This window comes from Archocentrus centrarchus, chromosome 9 (genome assembly GCF_007364275.1).
Source record: "Archocentrus centrarchus isolate MPI-CPG fArcCen1 chromosome 9, fArcCen1, whole genome shotgun sequence".
NCBI classification, from domain to species: Eukaryota; Metazoa; Chordata; class Actinopteri; order Cichliformes; family Cichlidae; genus Archocentrus; species Archocentrus centrarchus.
Window position 1 is genome coordinate 4,100,612 of NC_044354.1, and position 20,011 is coordinate 4,120,622.

The window sequence follows — 20,011 nt, forward strand, 5'->3', positions numbered from 1 at the left end:
TGGTCTGAGGAGGCATATCCATGAAGACATGCACAGACCTCTACAAGCTGGGAAGCAGCACCCTGACTCTCATTAGGTATCAGGAAACATATCCTTGGACTCACTGTTAGACCTCCTAGTGCATGATGATGCCCAACCTCGTGAGGCGAGAGAATGCAGGCAGTTCCTGGAGGATGAAGGTATTGATACTATTGAGTGACCACCATGCTCGCCTGACCGAAATCCAATAGAACACCTCTGGGACATTATGTTTCAGTCCATCCGACACTGCCAGGTAGCACCTCACACTGTCCATGAGCTCAGTGATGCCCTGGTCCAGATCTGGGAGGAGATCCCCCAGGACACCATCTCTCATCTCATAGAGAACATGCAACATAGGGATAGGGCCATAGGGTCATACAAACTATCACTTTGAGTTGCTGCAATGAAATTTTGGCAAAATGGACTAACCTGACACACATTCTTTTTTTTTAACTTTGATTTTTGAGGTGTCTTTAAATTCAGCCCTCTGTAGGTTTAGATTTTTCATTTCCATCAAACTGTGTGGCATCCTTTGAGTCCTAGCACATTATTCAGTCCATATCAGTACAGACATGATTTGTTTCCCATTGAGATCTGATGTGTTTTCAAAGCCATCCATCCATCCATCCATCCAGTCAGGGCTCCTTTAATTTTTTTGAGCAGTGTATTTTAATGAGTCTGTGTATTTTCTTTTTTCCCTCATGCACATGCTAAAGAAAGACGTGTAACAATGCAAGTTGCATTATATTCAGCCAGCAGTTTCACAAAATTCATATGATTACATTACAAGTAGGATAGCTTGCCTGTCGGTTTGTGGATAATACAGACTGTGTGGAAAGTGATGTTGTGGACTCAGAATGCAGACACTGTAGGCAGGCAGGTTTTAACAGAAGGTGAGCGATTTATTAAAGCTGGTAAACTGCTCATAACGTAAAACACAAATCCAAAGTGAAAAATATAAAACTAAGACCAAAAGGAAAGTAAAATATTAACAATGGCACAGAAAACTGAGATACAGGAAACTAGGGAAAGTAACAGGCTAGGGCAGGGTGAGATACCGGGGTGAGGAAAACACATGCACTGATAAGTACACAGACAGGACAGGAGATGGCTGGGAAACACAGCTAAACTAAATCAGAACAAGAAGACACGGAGGAAGTAAAATAAAACGCCAAGCACAAGAAACTAGTGACTAAGAAAATAAAACAGGAAGTAAAGAAAAAGAGGCAACACACTTTGCATACAACCTGACAACAAGATACAAGGAGCACAGGGGAGGTAAACTCAACCGAAAAGTCAAGGACTAAAAAAGCAAACAAGAGCAGCGTCCAAAAGTCATACTAAAACTAAAAAGAGCTGAGAATAAATATAAATATAAAACACAACACAAAAACCCAAAACCCCAGAGTTCATGACATCGCCAGGATCTGAGCAATGCAGAAACAGCAAAGAAGAAACATCCCTACAAGTAAATATGGATTTAAATCATACATTTATACCCTTTTTAAAAATATATAACAAACAGTATCATGCCTTCTATATATATATATATATATTTTTTTTTTTAGAATGTGTTTTGGTAAATAGCACTGAATCAGAAGGGAAACCTTATTTATAAGAAATCTCCAGCGGGCAATTTTTAATCAACAAGATGTCAACAAGGCCTGGAATACTTATATGAATGCAACCAGCAAGCGAACATTTTTCTTAATGTCTGGAAGGTGAAAAGATTGAAAACTTTACCAAACCGTTTATCCTGGAGCTTCCATGTAATCACAGCACAAACTATGAAATTCTTGCAACAGCCATATATGTTTAGCCAGCTCCTTTTTTTTTTTTTTATAATCAATCTGTTCTTTAATCTAAAAATAAATTTTAGATAAGTGCAAGATTCCCATATCAGCATCTGAACACTGCATTCAGTAAAACAAAAATAAAACGTGTAAATTAGATCATCTCGTCCTGCGAAGTGTATTATGTACAAACAAAACTATAATTTATACATAAGCATCTCACTATGCTTATTTTTGAATACTTACCTTCACCACATCCACATCTGATGAGCTGCAGGTGATAGAGTCATCCACCTCCCTCACCTGCCCATCACTTTCCACAGTCACCACTTTGACTGGCACTGCGACACGTCGACCAGTTAGGATGGCTGTATTCACAACCTCTGTGTCCTGAGGAGACAATGAAAAAGAGTTCATGGGCTCTGAAGTTATTATATATGGTTTAAAATTGTTTTTGGTTGGCAGACACAGGAACACCCCCCCCCCCCCCCCCCCCCACCCCTGTACTATTGTTTAACAGACAGACATTCAAAAATAATACCCTGTTGTTTCTATTTACACTTCAGATTTCAGATGCAGTACAGTGTTGTGTTGTAATTAGACAACATAGATATGATAATAATGTTGCAGAGTGATGAAATTTATTCCTGTGCTAATAATAAGCTACCAGACTGAGTTCCCACCTTTAGCATGTCCATACTCAAAGAGCATCTGTCACCATCACCAGACATTACTGAGGATGGTGAAAGATGCAGGGGGGAAAAAGGGGAAGAACCATGGAGTTAGAGACCATGGAGAGTTATAAAGGAAGAGATAGAGGAGGAAAAGGTGATTATAAGCTTGCGATTATTGTAATCAGCATGATTACATTTGATTAAATCCTTCCAACAAAAATAGCACAAACAAACCAGCATACATGCACACCTCAAAACACTGTGTGCCAGCATCAATCTTGATTATTTGGCATTGAGTTTCCAAGGGGGCATTTATCCCCGCCAACACACACACACACACACACACACACACACACACACACACACACACACACACACGCACGCACACAGACACACACACACGCCTGATTACAGTGTGTTTTGCTGGGCCACTGTTTCTGGATGGGAAGTATGTGTGTCTCTAGTTTGACACCAGTGGAATTAAGCTTAGCATGAAAGATGCCAACAGAGAAGATGAAGACGAAACAGAGAATAAATCTGTGATGTTTTAAAGAAACATTTTGTGTGACCAGATTCATTTTGCAGTGAAACGGTTTCAGTTCTAAATCTTCTGTAGAACGGGAGATTTGCATCACGGATGTGCAGCTGACAGATCTGCAGCAACTTTATGATGAAGAATGTTTCCAGGAACTTGTTGAATTTTGAAGAATTTAGGCGGTAATGAAGGGAAAGGGGATTCAACCCGGGACTAGCTGGGTGTACCTAATAAAGAGACCATAAGTGTATATGAATGTTAATGGGCATTTCAACATTTGTGCATGAGAGCAATAGAGACAATATTGTATAGGATGCCAGAAAGAGGAATATTAGCGTTAACTGATTATAATTAACTGGTTATTGTACATGTATCTTCTTGGGTGTGCTAGAAGAATATGCAGCTATTGAGCAGAAGTAAGCCAAGTTACTCTCATTATCCTTCAAAAATATTCAATTTTTTTTTAAACTGCCCCATTAATGTAGACATTTGGGAAAATAAGACATCACAGAAAATCTGGGGCAAACTGTAAGTTGACCAAATACATGTATTTTAATGGGTGTTTTGGGCATTTTCAATGTTAGATACCTCATAAACCATTGCATTCTAATACAATTCAGATGTTTTATTTTTTACTTGGCTATATTTATGGCTGCTTGAGTTACAGTACTAGTGTCACGGTTCAGCCATGTGGAGAGCAAGGCAGGACCCAAATGCAGGACTGGGAGGACCGGGGTTTAACTCAAACTCAGCTTTCCTGCAGGAATACGCAGGGAAAAACAAACTACGTTCAGCTGAGCTAGACTGGAGCCAGAAATGCCAAATCTAAGACGAAACTAAGAATAAGCAGAGCACACGGCAGGAGGGAAGCCTTTGATGACAACGCGACAACCTAAAGCAAACTGGGGGCTCACGCAGGAGGAAGTTAGGGGAATGGGACACAGCAGGAGAACACGGGTGAACCAGGGAGGCAAGGGGAAGCAGAATTAAACACAATAATATAATCTCTGGAGCTTGAAAAAGGCGACTGGACTTCTTTTTGTTTCTTGAAGACATGCACACCTCAAAACACTGTGTGCAAAAAAATTTTTGTTTCTTCAAGAAACAAAAAGAAGTCCAGTCGCCTTTTTCAAGCTCCAGAGACTACTATGACCTGGATGACTGAGAATCTACACAGACACAATAATATAATAATTATTTAATACTTTGTTATAGATCAAACTGTATGCAGAGCTTGGTTTTCCCTGAGCATTAAAATTTTGACACAGCTCTGCCTGCATGCATACAGTCAAAGCTAATACTAATTTTAGTCTCACTGGCTGTGCAGTATGCTAATTCTAAGGGTTTTCGTATTGCCATCGTAAATAAAACAAGTCCTCATACGTTAGGAGTGTATGGAGGCGTATGAATTTTCTGCTGGATTTTAAAATTAGCAGAAAGGGAAATAATGACTTAAAGTGAGAATACTCATTCTTTGTTTGAGGGTGAGCCAAGCTAGCTCTGCATTATGCAAATATCTTACAGTGTTCATTGTATTAATGAATGTGTGCTTTTATGACAGAGGAATTATTGCTGCTTCTGCTTCATCTGTGGTTAGTATCTTAAACTGATTGGAGTTTTGAGGCTTTGTGAATTTTCACTTGGTCTGTATGAAGGCTGGTGAGAGAAGCAGAATTGGCAGGATAAGGCCAAAGCTTTTCATCATGTTTGACTGAGAGTACAAGGCCATGTCATAACAGATATAGTTTTCAGTATATACCACCAACTATACTTAAAAATGTTTCAGCAGAAAGGAGCCTCGCTCTTTGGATTTCTTCCCCACAGAAACAGAGAAAAGGAGAGAGAAAGACTGAAGGTGTAGTCTCAGAGAGAACGTGCCTGGACATTATGCAAACTGCAGTATGAACAGTATGAAGCGACACTCTGTGCTAATGTGACAGCCAGATATTAACCTGTTGTAAAATGTCTATTTTGGAATAGGATTGTTGTATGTTTTTGAAAACAAATCAGAACAAAAAGAGTCAAAATAAAAAGATGCAGACATGGAGAAAACTGGAAAAAAAAATTAATCGGAGCAAAATTTTTAAAAATAGAGAACGTGGAAAAAAGAGCAGATAAAACATAACAGGAAGAAGAATATTAGAGCAAGTGTGAAGGAAACAGAAAAAGAGCCGGAGAAAGAAAGGGAAAGAATTTCATGCCTGTCCATGGGAATTATTAAGTGGCTCATCAACAACTGGCTCCCTACTGCCTTCAAAAGCTGCTCCACACTGCACTGAGATAAGCTCAGAGGAAGCGTGTATGGGTGGTAAATGTGTCAAGTATTTGTATGTATGAATGAATGCATTTTTGTGTGAGTTCATGTAGGTCCCTGACAACACCTGTGCATAGGTGTATGTGAGTCTGTGTGTGCATTAAGAGTCTCACACATACACACAGAGATTTTACAGGAGGGAGAAAGAGACTTTGTGTGTGTTTGTGTGTGTACACTGTGTGTACCTCTGCACTGACAAATATGTTGCATGTGCATGTTACAAAGAGAAATAAAGTCTAAGAAGCAGCCTCCCTCCTCAGCAAAGTTTAACCATGCATGCATGCGTGAGAGAATGTGCAACTTCAAGTGAAGCAACTAGAGCGAGACCACCCATCACAGAAACCCACAAACACACACACACACAGTACAAGTGCACACACACACACAAAGAGCAAAATAGTTGACACAGTAAAAAAAAAAAAAGTGTTTTGCTCCTCTGTATAAATTGAGTTCCAACTTACAATAAGTGTATGTAAGCATTTCTCTTTCTGACTCTCCTTACTTCTCTGCTGGTCTTTTGCTCATTTTTCTCGCTGTTTTTCTGCACACTCTTCCTGTCTCTCTTATACACATGCTCATATATAAAATACATGAATTTCTTCCGGTCAAAATGAAAATACAGACAACCAATTTGTGGCTGTGTTTCCAGTTAATTCACAAAGACATTAACACATGCTTAGACACACACATATAAAGGAAAACATATCTATCCTATCCTCTCTTCTCTTCATTTCTTAAATTGTCAAGTTTCTCATTTGGGGGAAATTGCTTGGAACATATACAACTCTGAGTCTCTCTTTGCACTTTTTTTTTTAAACCTTCTCATCACAGTCTTGCGATCCCTGTGCCATTAGGCACAAAAAATCTCTCGCTTGTTCTGCTAGTGCATTTAAAGTTGAAATTTCTAAACTGTGAGATTTCAGAGCTTTGTATTGGAGGACTGTGTTCTGCATCAAGTCCTCTTTTATTTTGAAGGTATGAATTTTAATCAGTAAGGAAAACAGACTGTGTTTGGAGCACTTTACCTGTAGCAATAGTAAAACAAAATCATGTGACATCATTGCAAATGGAGGCTAGTCCTCCATGACTTTCTGAGTTTGAATACATTAAACTAAATGACGTTAACACACTAAGACATGAAAGAATTTCTTCTATTCCCACAGCAACAGGACACTGTTTTAAATTCAAAGCAGTCATTTAATCAGCCTATAGCCCTTTGGCTATATTAAACACATGGCACACACTAACAAAGCTAGGCATATATTGACACATTTGGGCCAAACCCAGCGTATGCCTTGTTAAAAGCAAAAAACCAAATGATCTAAAAATCCATTAAAGGCATCCCATTTATTGACATATGAGTCATTTAGTTAAAAGGACAGATAGTTAATGGAGTAATTGGCCTTTTAATCAAGAAGGTACCCAATATCCCCCAGTAACAAATGTTACTTGGTCCGGACCCTTATGTAATCATTATAATCACTGCATTGTATTGCTCCATGAACATATGTGCATAAATGCAATGGTGGAACAATTGCATTGGCTCACTCAGAGCAATGAAGTTGTATTTAATCATCAAACATCATCATGATCAATGTTATTTGGAAGAAGACTTCAAAATAGACACGAAGATTATAGACAGAAAAGAAAGAACATTTTAGAGAATGGAAAGTAGAACTGATGAGTGGAAAAGCAGAATTATCATTGTAGGAAACTTTTCCAATAGCCTGTCATAAACAACGGTGCTTCCATTGTTTGCTTTGCATTTATGCATCCAGAGTTCAGAGAGGCTGAAAAGCAGAAAGCTGATACTGCGTACACGTACGTGTCTGCACTGAGACGCCACAGCAGAAGGCTAGTAAAACAGTAAAATTGTAGGTCATGCATCCCATACACTGTTTAATGCATGATATATGGCATTAATTAAACAATTAAAGCCAGTAAAGGTGTGCATGTGTGCAAATCTGGTGTTCATCATATTTCTGCCTGAATGCCATTTTCAGCACTGGGTTTGGTACATTAATTGAGGTTGCTGTAAGTTGTCATGTAGCCCTGTGGTAATTAGGTTTACATAATCTATCTAGAAACATCTGTAGTTTGCATCCATGATGAACTATTTCACTCTAGTTTAGAAAAATATCTGAAGTAAAAGGTAATATATACACAGATGTACATACATACACGTATAGTTATGTTCAACTTCCCGGCTGCATATTTCACAAAGTAATTACAAACCTACAAAAAATAAAGCAACATTGTAATGTTGACAACAATAGAGTAGGTGCACTGGAAACATAATCTTTTTCTTTTTTCTTTTTTTTTTATCACAAGCATAATTTTCTGCATTGCATTGTGCTTAATTTTAATGTTTTTTTTTTTATTATTAAAGTTCCACTTTATTATGTCATTCCTGTCACATGTCAACTTTCCAGCCTGTAAGAGTGTTTTCTGCATGACAGTATGAGCTTACACACATGCGCGTGTCAAGGCTCAGCTGTTGAAGGAAAATTGGTTGAAGGCACTTAGCTGCAATTTACTACAGACCCATTAAACACATCAAGGGTATGACATTCTGTGTGTGTGTGTGTGTGTGTGTGTGTGTGTGTGTGTGTGTGTGTGTGTGTGTGTGTGTGTGTGTGTGTGTGTGTGTGTGTGTGCACATGTCTTTTGCGCATGTGTGCCCATGTTCACTTAGTGTGTTTGTTTTCATGCCTTTGCATGTGTTGCTTTGGAGAATATTTTACATTTAACTGCCTAAACTAACCTTCACATGGAGAGTAACAATAATGTTTGCTCACATATAATTACATAGTAAGGACACTTGTATTTTTAAGGGACAGCTCCAATGAAACATCTTTAAAGTCAACAAATTTTATGCAAACTTTACAGTCAACAAATACGTAAACCCTCTGGATTTGCGTAACGATGTTAAATCATTAATAAAATAAAATACGTATCTAAAACACTTATAATACTGTTTTTTGTTAGTTTGGTGCCCCCACTAGTGCCATTCAAATTTAATTGTTATAAATTAATTTTAAACTTCTTGTAAACATTACCTAGAATGCCTACTCCAAGTACTCAAGACACACTTCAAATCATTATTTTAAATTTTGCCCATTAACAGTTGTCCTTCATGAATTTAAGGATACTGGATGTAGTTTTGACAGGATACAGAAATACGTTCATAATATTTTACTTAAGCTTTATTGTTCTTGTTCTGTTGTGAGTCTCCTGTTACAGTATAGTGTCCAAACTTTACATTTTTTCACTGTTTTCACTGTTGATTGACTATAAAAAAAACAGATTTTTATAAAAGATAAAGTTGTTTCCGTGACAGCAGACATTGCTTCCCATGTGGATGTTGCTGCCAAAAATAAACATAGTTTAAATCATGCCTGCTTGATACATCTTCATCCCGGCAATGAGCCTGTCCTCTTATGTCGTTTGTTCAGGCACGTTTTTACGACCAATAACTACATCGTAAAATGAAGCGACCTCTAGCGGTTGTACACGAAAGGGCGCGTGAATAACGTGTTCCGTTTTCTCCAGCAAATTTCGAAGAACTATATAAATATGGAATTTCTCAGATTTCTAAAAGTTCTGTTGGGACTAAATGGCATTAGATGCTTAAACATTAAATACTGGTTCCTTTATAGCACTCACACAACATACGACACACATTCACACACATTCACACAAGCCCGTCAGTATCTAGGATACTTTGGCATGCAGACTGAAGCAGCCAGGGATTGAACTACTAACGTTTCAATTAGTGGGTGACCTGCTTTACCTCCTGACTTACTGCAACATTACACGCTGACACAGTACGCAAAAGGTTGTTTTAAAAGGTGGCCTGTAGTTTAAACACCACGCCACAATATCAGGTGGCGTTGTCTTCTGCCACTTGTAGGGGCGCTCGTAGGAACAAATGACTGTCGTTCATTGGAGGACATGTTGCCAGCAATGCTGGCATAATCATAATCACAGCAGTGCAAGAGTAGAATTGGCAATTCAGCATCTCACCAATTGTGGAATATAGTTGTATTTACTCTTCAGTTACTGACTTATAATGTCCTATACTGACCAGTCACTTTTGAAGCTATGATTGAGTGGACACCGTAAATCATATACCTTACTAAATGCATTGTGTTTTTAGACAAGCTGAACTGTGAATTAACATTTCAATAGAAAGTCACATATATAGTTAGATATTTAGTTTCCACACCAGATATGCTTCACAGATCAAACTGCTTTAGTGCAAACTGATGAAATCTGATCAAACATCACTGTGATGTTCACCATTATCAATTCTCCTGACTCAGGTTTTCTTGGTACAAAATATTTCTGGAAATTAAGCTTGCCTAGTACCTGGAAGCATGGAAATGAGTGAATGTTCAGAATAGTTGATGCTGATAAAAGAGAAATGCAGCTCAAACCATCATTACATTAGATTTGGCTGGTAATGAGTATGTAGGGTTTTCTTTTACTCTAATGGATAAACGTTTTGGTGTACCAATTGTTTCAATCAAGTCAGAATAGGAATATACTGCCCTTTCATATAGCGCACAGCAAGAGTTAGGCTGCTTTGAATGTGTTTTAACTAATGGAATGATAGCTTTAGTTTGACAGCCTTTGTCAAGTGCCATGCATAGTTACCATGCATAAACAAAGCAAGCTTGAGTGTCCAGGATTTAAGTTATCTGTTTGACTCGTGCTGCTACCGAGCACTCTTTGTCCGAATGTCGATTTTTACAGTGCCTCATTAGTGTTGTAAAGTTAAAATGCTTGTAGTGTTTATGTAATTTTTGCAAACACTCACATGTTGTTTTGGGACTCATTGGCAATCTGTCGTTTGGCTACGAGGACACTTTAGGTATGCAGCAGTGCCAGTTAGGAATAACTGCTTTAGTCTTTTTTCACAACACGTCCCTCTCGCCTCTTGGAGAATCTTGGAATTGGCTTCTTTTTGGATAAGGTCCTCCTGATGTGAATGCACTGATAACGTGACGCTTAATTCCTTATGTTTGTTAACCCAGGCAGAACCTGCATATGTGTATATTTTAGTGTATGGTTGTATTTCTTAATGAAAAATGTACATGAATATGCACAGAAAGACATCCAACAACTCGCTCGGTTGTTTGTTCCTACCTCGTGAAACAATGTAAGAATTTGTGAAAATATTACAGGACATTTAAAACATCAAAAAGGTTCAGATCTGTACGTAAAAAGGTTTGTGACCCGGAGACTGAACTTTGAGTGTCGTCCATTTTTAGCCTTTATTATATTAGAAATCTCCAGTTTCTAGTCAAAGGCTTTATTTGTTTTTACATAACTGCCAAGTGGATTTCTATTTAAGAGTTTTTTTGAAGTTTTATTCTGCAAATAAAGTATCAGGTATACATAACAATAACATCTGACACAGTATTCAGTCATTTTCCAGATGGGGACAGTCTGAGATGCACACAGGTGTGTCATATTTGATGGCGGGTGTTTTATACACCACTCTTCAAAAAGGCCATCACTAGAGTTTGATACAATCGAGTCAGTCGAGCACAACATCAGACACAAATCATTGCTATTGTTACTGTTATTAAAACAAGAGGTTAGTAGTTTTAATGCTGTGCTCAAAGTGAGATGATTCACTTTTCAATTTACAATTTTTAAAGCATATGTAAGGTAATAAAACCAGATGTGATGTGATCTGTTTCTTTTTTTTTTTTGGAAACTGTGTCTTGACACTGGAAAGCTAATACAGTCTTCCTTATTTATGACTTTGTTTTTTATTTAAACTAAACTCCAGAAGCACAGAAATAGCTTGTTTTATAGGTGTAACATCCACACACACAAACCGAACAAACGTGAAACAAATAAAGAGTTTGACTACAAAACAGAACGTTAACAATCTGGCAACTAAAGCTGGACAGCAGGAAGTAGATATTGTATTCTGGGAAAACTGATCAGGTAATAAGTAACAGATGATGGACAAACTGGCAGGAAAACCAACAAACAAAATGGGAAGCATGAATGTGAGTGACAGCATGCAACAAAAAAAGAGCAAAATGCCAATCAAACAGCTGACTATATTATACCCCAGTATGAACACTAATCCATAAGTAATTTGGTTAGACTGTGGTAGAAAGAAAAGAACGAGAATGGAAGGTGTTAAATGAAGAATTGTGTGAAGTAAAGGATTTGATAGGATGAGTGAAAAGAGAAAGCCAAATGCACAGTGCGCATACTTAAGAGGAAATTGGAAGAGGGGGTGAATGAAAGACTCAGTAAAGGGAAATGTGAAAACAGGAAAAGAAGGATCATGAGGTCTAAATACTGTTGAGAAGGGGGAGGAAAGGTGGGAGGGAGGAAAACAGATGAGGGAGATGACAGCTGGGCGAACTGCCTAGACAAGATAGAGGTTTGGACTCTGTGTGTGTGTGTGTGTGTGTGTGTGTGTGTGTGTGTGTGTGTGTGTGTGTGTGTGTGTGTGTGTGTGTGTGTGTGTGTGTGTGTGTGTGTGTGTGTGCATGCGTCAGGGATAAATGGCTATTATCACTATGACAATGTTAATTACAGCCAGACTATTAGGCCCGAGGAGTGCCGCCACATTTATTTGGCGGCAACACATTTGTGTGTGGGTGTGTGCGTGTTCCAAGTGTGTGCCTGTGCCACTTTTCTCTACTTGTGTATAAATATGTGCGTATGTGTATGTGTGCAATAGCAAATCAAATCTATTTGTTAGACAGAGTAATTACTTCAGGGTAAGCTCCGGCCAAACGCTGAAATGTTTCTTGTGATCTATAAGACTTCAGGGTAATCATTAGTAACTGAGCATGAGCCAGATTTCTACTCTTATTGGGCGTTATTTCACGACTTTAATAATAATATAGCAACAGCATCTGCAGTAGAATTGACAGAGGTTGTAGACTGTCCCGCTCAGCAGACGTATGAAATATAAGATAATACAAAGGGTAACATGAAGATTTCTACACATGGCTTCAAATTTGTCTGAAAGACTTTGAATTTGTAAAATCAGATTTAGAAATAACATCATACTAGCAGTTCAATATATACTTCAATATATAATTTTGTTTTCTGCACAAATGACTGCACTTAAAGCGGCATCTGACAGGAAGTGACTGTTGGACACGGTGCTTAAGTCATTTGGGGATTTGATGAAAAATACAGCTACCAGGTCCTCCCTCTAAATAAAATGTGACCATGAAATAAATGTGGGTTTTTTTGTTGTTGTTGTTGATGACTATGCTGTGAAAAGAGGAAGTATTCCACAGCTTCTTTTTTTTGTTTGTTTTTTTTCTGAACTCCAAATCTACTCTAATAGATACAAATTTATCGCTCAGCTATAACACTGTTTACATATTAATATGTGTAGGATAACTGGTGGGTAAAACATTCTTGAAGGCGCTGCTGATTCTTGTGTGACTAATGCAACCACACACTGCATGATGAAACATGTCCAATTGATAACTTCAAGGTAATAAGTGCCCAGCTGGTGGGTGGACAACAGCATGAGGCTGTGATTGTATCAAGTAGCTCCCAAGTGGGAATGTTTGTTGGAAGCTGCTGTGTAAATGATGATTAAAAAAAAAAGGAGTTATTGAAGTTCTGTTCTCCCGACAAGCAACAAAAAACATAAAGGCATAAACATAAGAGGACCGGTAACATATACAACATGAATAGAAGCTGTTCATCTCTCTGCTTTAAAGTTACTATTATAGTTTTTTACAGGACAAATGTGGGTTTATGTAAACGTAATTTTTTTTGCAAAAAGAGAAAATACGAACAATTTAAGCAACTCTAGATTTTGTAAACAATAAACCTGCTTGAGGACTAGATTCATAAGCAGATAAATAGTGTGAGACGCACAGATCATGCTGACAGCCTGCTAAAAGTTGAGTGAACTGAAGGTCCATTGGTGATAACTGGTGTTTTTGCTTTCCTTCATTCAGTAAATTATTATCATCAATAATTGTTGTATTTTGTGCATGATTTTATCTTTTTCTTTTACTATTTAGACCGTAGCAGTTACATGAAAGATTATCTTTGGACCTGCCTGAACATTAGCATCAGATGATAATCTGCTATGACAATTAAGTTCAAGGTACCTGGTAACTCATTACTGTGTTCCCTGTTTTATGATGCCAGTCTCCGATGAATCAAGCTGAATCTTAACCTATTCACCCCTGTGGCCACTGCCAGACAGTCTCACCAACCTGACAACTAATTGCATCTACTAATTGGATACTAACAAGCCTGTGAGAGTATCTGAAAGTCAATCATTCTGTTTCTGGGGCAATTAGCTCACACCTAAACTGCTTTCTTCCTGTCCCACTGCGAGCGTGGTAAGCAAAGGTTGACTCTATGGGCGAACACTTAGAAAAATGCTCCCTCCAAAGTGGGTTCAAACTCACCTATGCACAGGACTCAAGTGCTAATGGGGCGAATAGTCTTCTTGTGGGGACAGTGTTTAGATTTGCCAGTAGTAATTATGCACACAGGTAATTAGACGGGGTAATTAGCAGGAGACATTGGTGTTTGTGTTTATGCCTTTCCCAAAACAGTGACTGTGAAGGATAATATGATTAAATCAACCTCAAATATAACCTGTTTCCTCTTTTTCACTGTTGAATATTATTGAGTTTTTAAACCAACCTTTATATTTGTTTCTATATAACTGCCAATGTAGTGTATAGTTTATATGTATTTATTCCAGAATGGCTTAATCAATATAAAAAATAACATTTATAATATCACACATTAGATTTCAACATTTTTTCATATCATGACATTTATAATACTCCTTTTTATCTACATTTAATAAGCTGCTTTGACTCTATTTCTGCATTTATTATGTTTCTTTTTTAGTTTTGTGATCTTGAGAATTAAAGCTACACAACTCTGGCACTTAGGATAAGTTGTAATGGAGAGAGCATCAGCTTAATGTCTGAGATACAAACTATAAATGTAAAAAGCAGCTGACATTTTCGTTTCCTCTTCACAAATTAATGAAATGAAAAAGCAGAGAGAGAGAGAGAGACGGAGAGGAAAAGAGAGAGGTACAGAAATAGATGGTTGGAGCCGGGGAGTGGGAGAGTGGAGGGAGGAAAGAAGAGGGGCATGGGGAAAGAAAGAAATTAAATGGAGGGAGGGGACTGTAAAATAAAAGAGTGATTTTGAGGAGTCAGAAGGAGAGATGAAGAGAGAGAGAGAGCAGGAGGGAGGAAGGATGAAGACATTTGGTAGATATGAAAGCTAACAGCCCATTCAACCACTCTCACCCCCCCAACACACACACACACACACACACACACACACACACACACACACACACACACACACACACACACACACACACACACACCACTCTTGCAAAGATCCCAGGGAGAATTGTACTTTCAATTTCCAGACCCCTAATTGCATTAGAACTGCCCTGCTCTCATCTCCTCTCTCGCTCTCCCTTTCGCTGTGTCTCTCACTCATTCTTCTCTTCCTCTTGTACTACCCATAACTTCCAAGGGACTCTTACATGGTGCTCTGCACCTCCACTGAGCCCTCTTCTTTCTCTCCATCTTTTCCCCGCCATAACACTCTCACTTTCACTCCTTCTGGTCCGAGCTTTTGCCATTAGTGTGTGTAATTTCCTCTCCGACTGCCTCTCTTTCTTTTTCACTCTGTCTATTCTTTTTGCTTCTTTCAATTACTCAGACCCTCCCCTATTTTCTTCTATTCTTTCATGTTTACGTCACTTTAACCTCCCATTCCTTCTCTTCTCACCTTCCCCACCCCTTGATCCAGCTTTCCTTCTTCTTTTCCTCTCTCTGTGCAGCCCCATCACTGCATCTTTTTCTTACTCATTTCCATCACTTGTGCTTATACCTAACTGGGGTAATTTCATGTGAGGGAAATTCCCATCTAACCGCAGAAATACAGTGATAGTTCCTAAGTAGGTAACTGTTATTGTTTTCTCTTGAGAAGTTGCCTTCATGGTAAGTCCTATTTTGTTATCACCTTAATAATTAGCTAGTCATCAGATGTCCTCACATCTACTAGAGCGCAGGGCGCCATCCCATACTGCTCTGGTATAACTGCTGCAGTGGCCCGTTAGGATAATGTGGTCAGGCCGAGCAGCTCACAGCTGGGATTATATGTAACTGAGCATGAAGGAAGTTTTTGCTTCAACTTCTGATTTGGTTCATGAAAAAAAAAAATGCAAAAGTCAAATCATCAAATCTTCTCTGCAGAGCTTTTTGTCTACTGCGGTTTCTCTCCCTGCTCCAGCAGGAGTAGGCTCATTATTATATCACAGCCCTTGTAGATTTCAGCGGATTTCATCCAGGCTTTCATTCCATCCACAGACTATACTGGATGATGTCACCTTTCCCTCTCTCTTAAGATGATGTGTGATATACATTATAAGAATGAAAAATACAAAAAGTCTTAAGGGAGTGCTTGATGAAACTATAGTGAAATTATAATTTTTTTTTTTTTTTGCTGCTTTCCCGGCTTCGTCTTTTGAACTTGAACGACTCCTGTTTGGCCCAGCAGCAGCTTACTTCAAACTAGTGAACCCTTTCATGTTCTTAACCAGAACAAAGACGACACGAATGAGTATTCACGCGAAATGAAGTGCTACATGTGCAAACAACTGCTTACATAGTACAGACATAGAAACAGTATCCAAAAATATCAGTATCATTATCACCTGCGTCTTTTTTTGCAAGTCTGAGAAAAGCTGGAAATTTAGCCTTCATAGTCATTTTGTTAAAATATAATTCTTCTGACTTTAAAGCATTTTCTGCAACAGTAAGTATACAATAAGAGGAAAGGGTTCTCTTGTAGCTGCATTATATCAAGTGAATGTCTTGTGAACTAAAAAATTTAGGGAGGAGCAAATGCTTCGTCTTAATACACACTGCCTGGAGCAAAAGTGTCTGCATGAAGCTTATTTCATTGACATTGCATGCATCTACTGCCTTTTTTCTTTTTTTACATTTCATTAGAAAGTAAGAGTATTGCCCTCCTCAAGCCTTATAGCTTTTGTCATTTCCTAACTTGCTTATTTTTCTGTCTTTAAACACACCAAACCCATCCACACACATACATTTTGCTTCACCCGATGCCCTCCCTCTTCCTCCTCTTCTTGTTGACTGATTGGACTGAACCGCAGCCGCTTGGTATGGAAATGAACCTGCAGCCCAGGACACGCAAGTTCTCAGTGACCCAAATACATACGCATTCACGCACGCACTTAAAATGTGTCATATGTGTTGATTAATTGGGAGTTTGAAGGCTGCTAACAAGCAAATACTGTGACTGAAGACAAGTTTTTTTAGCGTGTGTTGTGGTTTGGCCATGAAGTTTTGCTAGATTCTGGGCAACAGCAACACAAGATATGAAGAACAAGAATAATTTGGTTAATTAGTTAAAGTAACCATATTTGAATCCTTTTAAATAATTTTGTGAAAATGAGTAAATCTGTCTCACTTTGGTGAGAATATGACTCTAAAGCTCAGTAGTGTAAATGAATATATTTCAAAGGAATGGGAACATCCTGTTTTTCTATCCTTATTTCTTAGATTAAATAAATAAATGAATAACAGCTATTTTAGTTTTCTTGGTATCCGAAACTTGATTTAAAGTTAACAAAATTTTGACTTACTTCTGGCAGTCAGTCACTACCCTACATTAAGAGTGAATGCATTTGCACCATCCGCGTCCAGGTAACAGGGAAATGGTGTCCTTAACGAAGCTTCCTGATTGGCGGAGCTAATTCGAAATTTCAAGTTATCAATTGAAAATTTCGAGTTACACGTGTCAATTTTATTTTATTTTTTTCAGTGGTGGAAACAAACTTCCACACAAAGCAGAGAAATCCGGGGAAACAGGTTTAGATATTTTACTGATTGCTCTGTGTCTTTCAGCATACGATGCCCTGCAAGTGAAAATAGGCCAGAAAATGCAGCTGTTAATAAACACAAATGAGTTTGTAAACCATGTCGTGGTGATGGTGTGTGTGTGATTTCAGCAAAAGATTATTGACTTTTCAGTTTCTTCTTCCCACTTACTAACTTCCTTTTACAGAGAACCAATAAGAGGAGGCAAATTAAGAAGCCACTTAGCATAACTGCTCTGCTAAGAGGTCTACACAGGCACACACACACACACACACACACACACACACACACACACACACACACGCACGCATCTTTAAGCAACAAAGATAAACAAGTGTTCTAATTAAGAATTAATTACATAGCAAAGCCTCAGAGAGAGGTGAAACTCAGTGGAGAAATAGAAAGAGGGTAGGAATGAAGGGAAGATGGGGGACACGGAGAAGCAGAAGGTAGGATGGGAATAAAAAGAGGAAGAGGTGAGGTGGAGGAGAAAAAAGAGGGACAAAGAAGGGTGGATGAAATTTAAACTAGTTAATCCCAAAAGAAGACGGGCAAAGGGAACAAGAAAACCTTTTATTCATTACCCTTTGCTACACACAATAAAGCAATAAACATATGTACATAGCAGATGTATGTACAAATTTCTTTCCCTCTCTTATTGTACACCACACTGCTGAGGTGTAGAATGACACCTGGAGAGAGCATAAAACATTATTACTGTTCAGTTATTTTTAGCTTATAAAAAATCTACAGGAAGGTGTAGTAGGTCCATTCTGACATTCCCCCTTATTTTGTTTTCTTCTAGCCAACATAACATAACAGGCTTTTTTTTTTGTCCATCTTTCTCTGTTTGCTTCTATATTTTCTCAGTACTTCACTCACAAAACGCACACTGTGATGCTGTCATTGATAAGGAAACTTGGGCAGTCCAAACACTATGGTGCAGACATTCATGGTGATGAGACAGTTAATCCTGTTAGTGACATTTTTGTGTGGTTTTGAGAGAAATATTGAAAGCTATTAAAGCTATTTCCATGATATTTGGTTTGGGTGTTTGTATTATTAAGATGAATTACAATCACCATTAGTAGCCTCTGAGGTTTCTAGTACTGCCACCATTGGTTCAGAGGTTATATGCCTGCACTTCTTGTTTGTGACCAATTACTTACTAGACACATGACCATCACCTTAAAAACACCTTATTTTTAATGTGCAATGTTTTTCTAAAGAGCTCAGTCAGTTTGAGCATGGTACTGTAACAGGACACCACTGCAGTTTCTTCCCTCCAAGATTTTCTATGATCAACTGTAAAGTAAAGTAGAAGAGTTTAGGAGCCACAGAAAGCAGCAGATCATGTAAGGTTACAGACTCGGGTCACCGAACGCTGAGCTGTGTAAAGTTACCAGTGCTCTCTGACTCAGTAACTGCAGAGTCCATCATCATCTGTACAACAACTGTATGCTGGGAGCTTCACGGCATAGGTTTCCATGACTGAGCAGCTCCCGTAGGTGTAATGTGTAGACGGTCCACTACTTTGGTCCATACAGTTTATATGGACATGAACATGCTGAACCTCATATGTTCTTAGCAGTGGAAGCAGTGCTACTGTGTGCATGTTAGCATTTCAGCAACGGCTTTGCTTTCTTCTCTGTTTCAAATCCTCCACCTGACTTGATATCCTTCCTTCACCTTCACCGGCACGTCGTGATGGGAATAATAACAATGTGCTATCCAACTTTGGGAGGTGTTTCAGAGGTATTTCCTCTCTGAGCCTCAGGAAAACAAGTGCAGAAACTAAGACTTAGACTGACTTATACTCTATAAAGCAGAAGGTACTGATGCTGTATTTCATTTGGACTTTTCATAACTGAAATCTTTAACTCCATCTTATAATTTATACCCCTTACAAGTGAGCAAGTTATGCATCCGATGCATTGTAGCCTCTCAGCATATGAAACTGTTTTTCTTATAATCTATGTCATCACACAGAGACATCGTCTGTGATTCTTGCCACACAGAATACCGTCTGAAATTCAAATTCTGTTCTCTGCCCAGTAATAAAGTGGGGCAAAACAAATGCATTTAACACAAAACTGTTAACTGTATGAGGCAATAGGTGGCGTATTGACTCACTCAAAACGTGAATGCTGTGTGTGTTACCGCAGCATAATCTAAGCTTTAACAGGTTTATTGCCCATGTTCTTCCACAGAATGTTCACAATCCAATTTGAGAGGCTTGTCTGGTGTAAATAAAGGTAAAGTATCTGACTAAGCCACAATATTTGAAAGGCAGGCACAGGCAGACTGCTGTTGAGTTATTGGCCGTCACTGTGGGTCCATTCAAGTATGACAACCCAGTTTTCAAAATAGGGAATTCACATATTCACTATTCAGAGTTTTCAGGGTTCTATGTAGTTCTTCTGCTCCACCCCGCTGTTCTCCTTAGGCGAAGAATTCAGACTCCCCTTTGCTGCTATTCAGCAAATGCTCTGTGAATGTTATGACGGACAGTTTGTTTGAGAAGGAAGTGACGGGGATTGGATTTGTTCCCCAGTTTGTTTGTTTGTTTTTTTAGCATTGAGTTAAAAGGTATTGTAAATGACTTAGTTAACATTAATCTCTGTTCTTGAAAATCTTATCTAACTGTTGGTGGAAATCAATACCAATCTCTGGCTAGACAAGTCTTGAATTAAATCCCAATTTTCGGTGCTAATTTCTGCCATTCTGCCTCTATTTCTCCATCTCTATGACTCTCTTTTGTC

General features: G+C 38.5%; 1 protein-coding gene across 2 annotated transcripts in view; it reads right to left on the reverse strand.

Annotated features, from left to right (window-relative positions):
• LOC115786361 (transmembrane protein 132C) overlaps positions 1-20,011 on the reverse strand; it is a 166,002-nt gene that overhangs the window by 49,993 nt on the left and 95,998 nt on the right. For both annotated transcript variants that reach the window (XM_030738486.1, XM_030738485.1), the window contains one exon: positions 2,061-2,204. In XM_030738486.1, the coding sequence (XP_030594346.1) occupies positions 2,061-2,204 (144 nt within the window). The remainder of the gene's footprint in view (positions 1-2,060; positions 2,205-20,011) is intronic.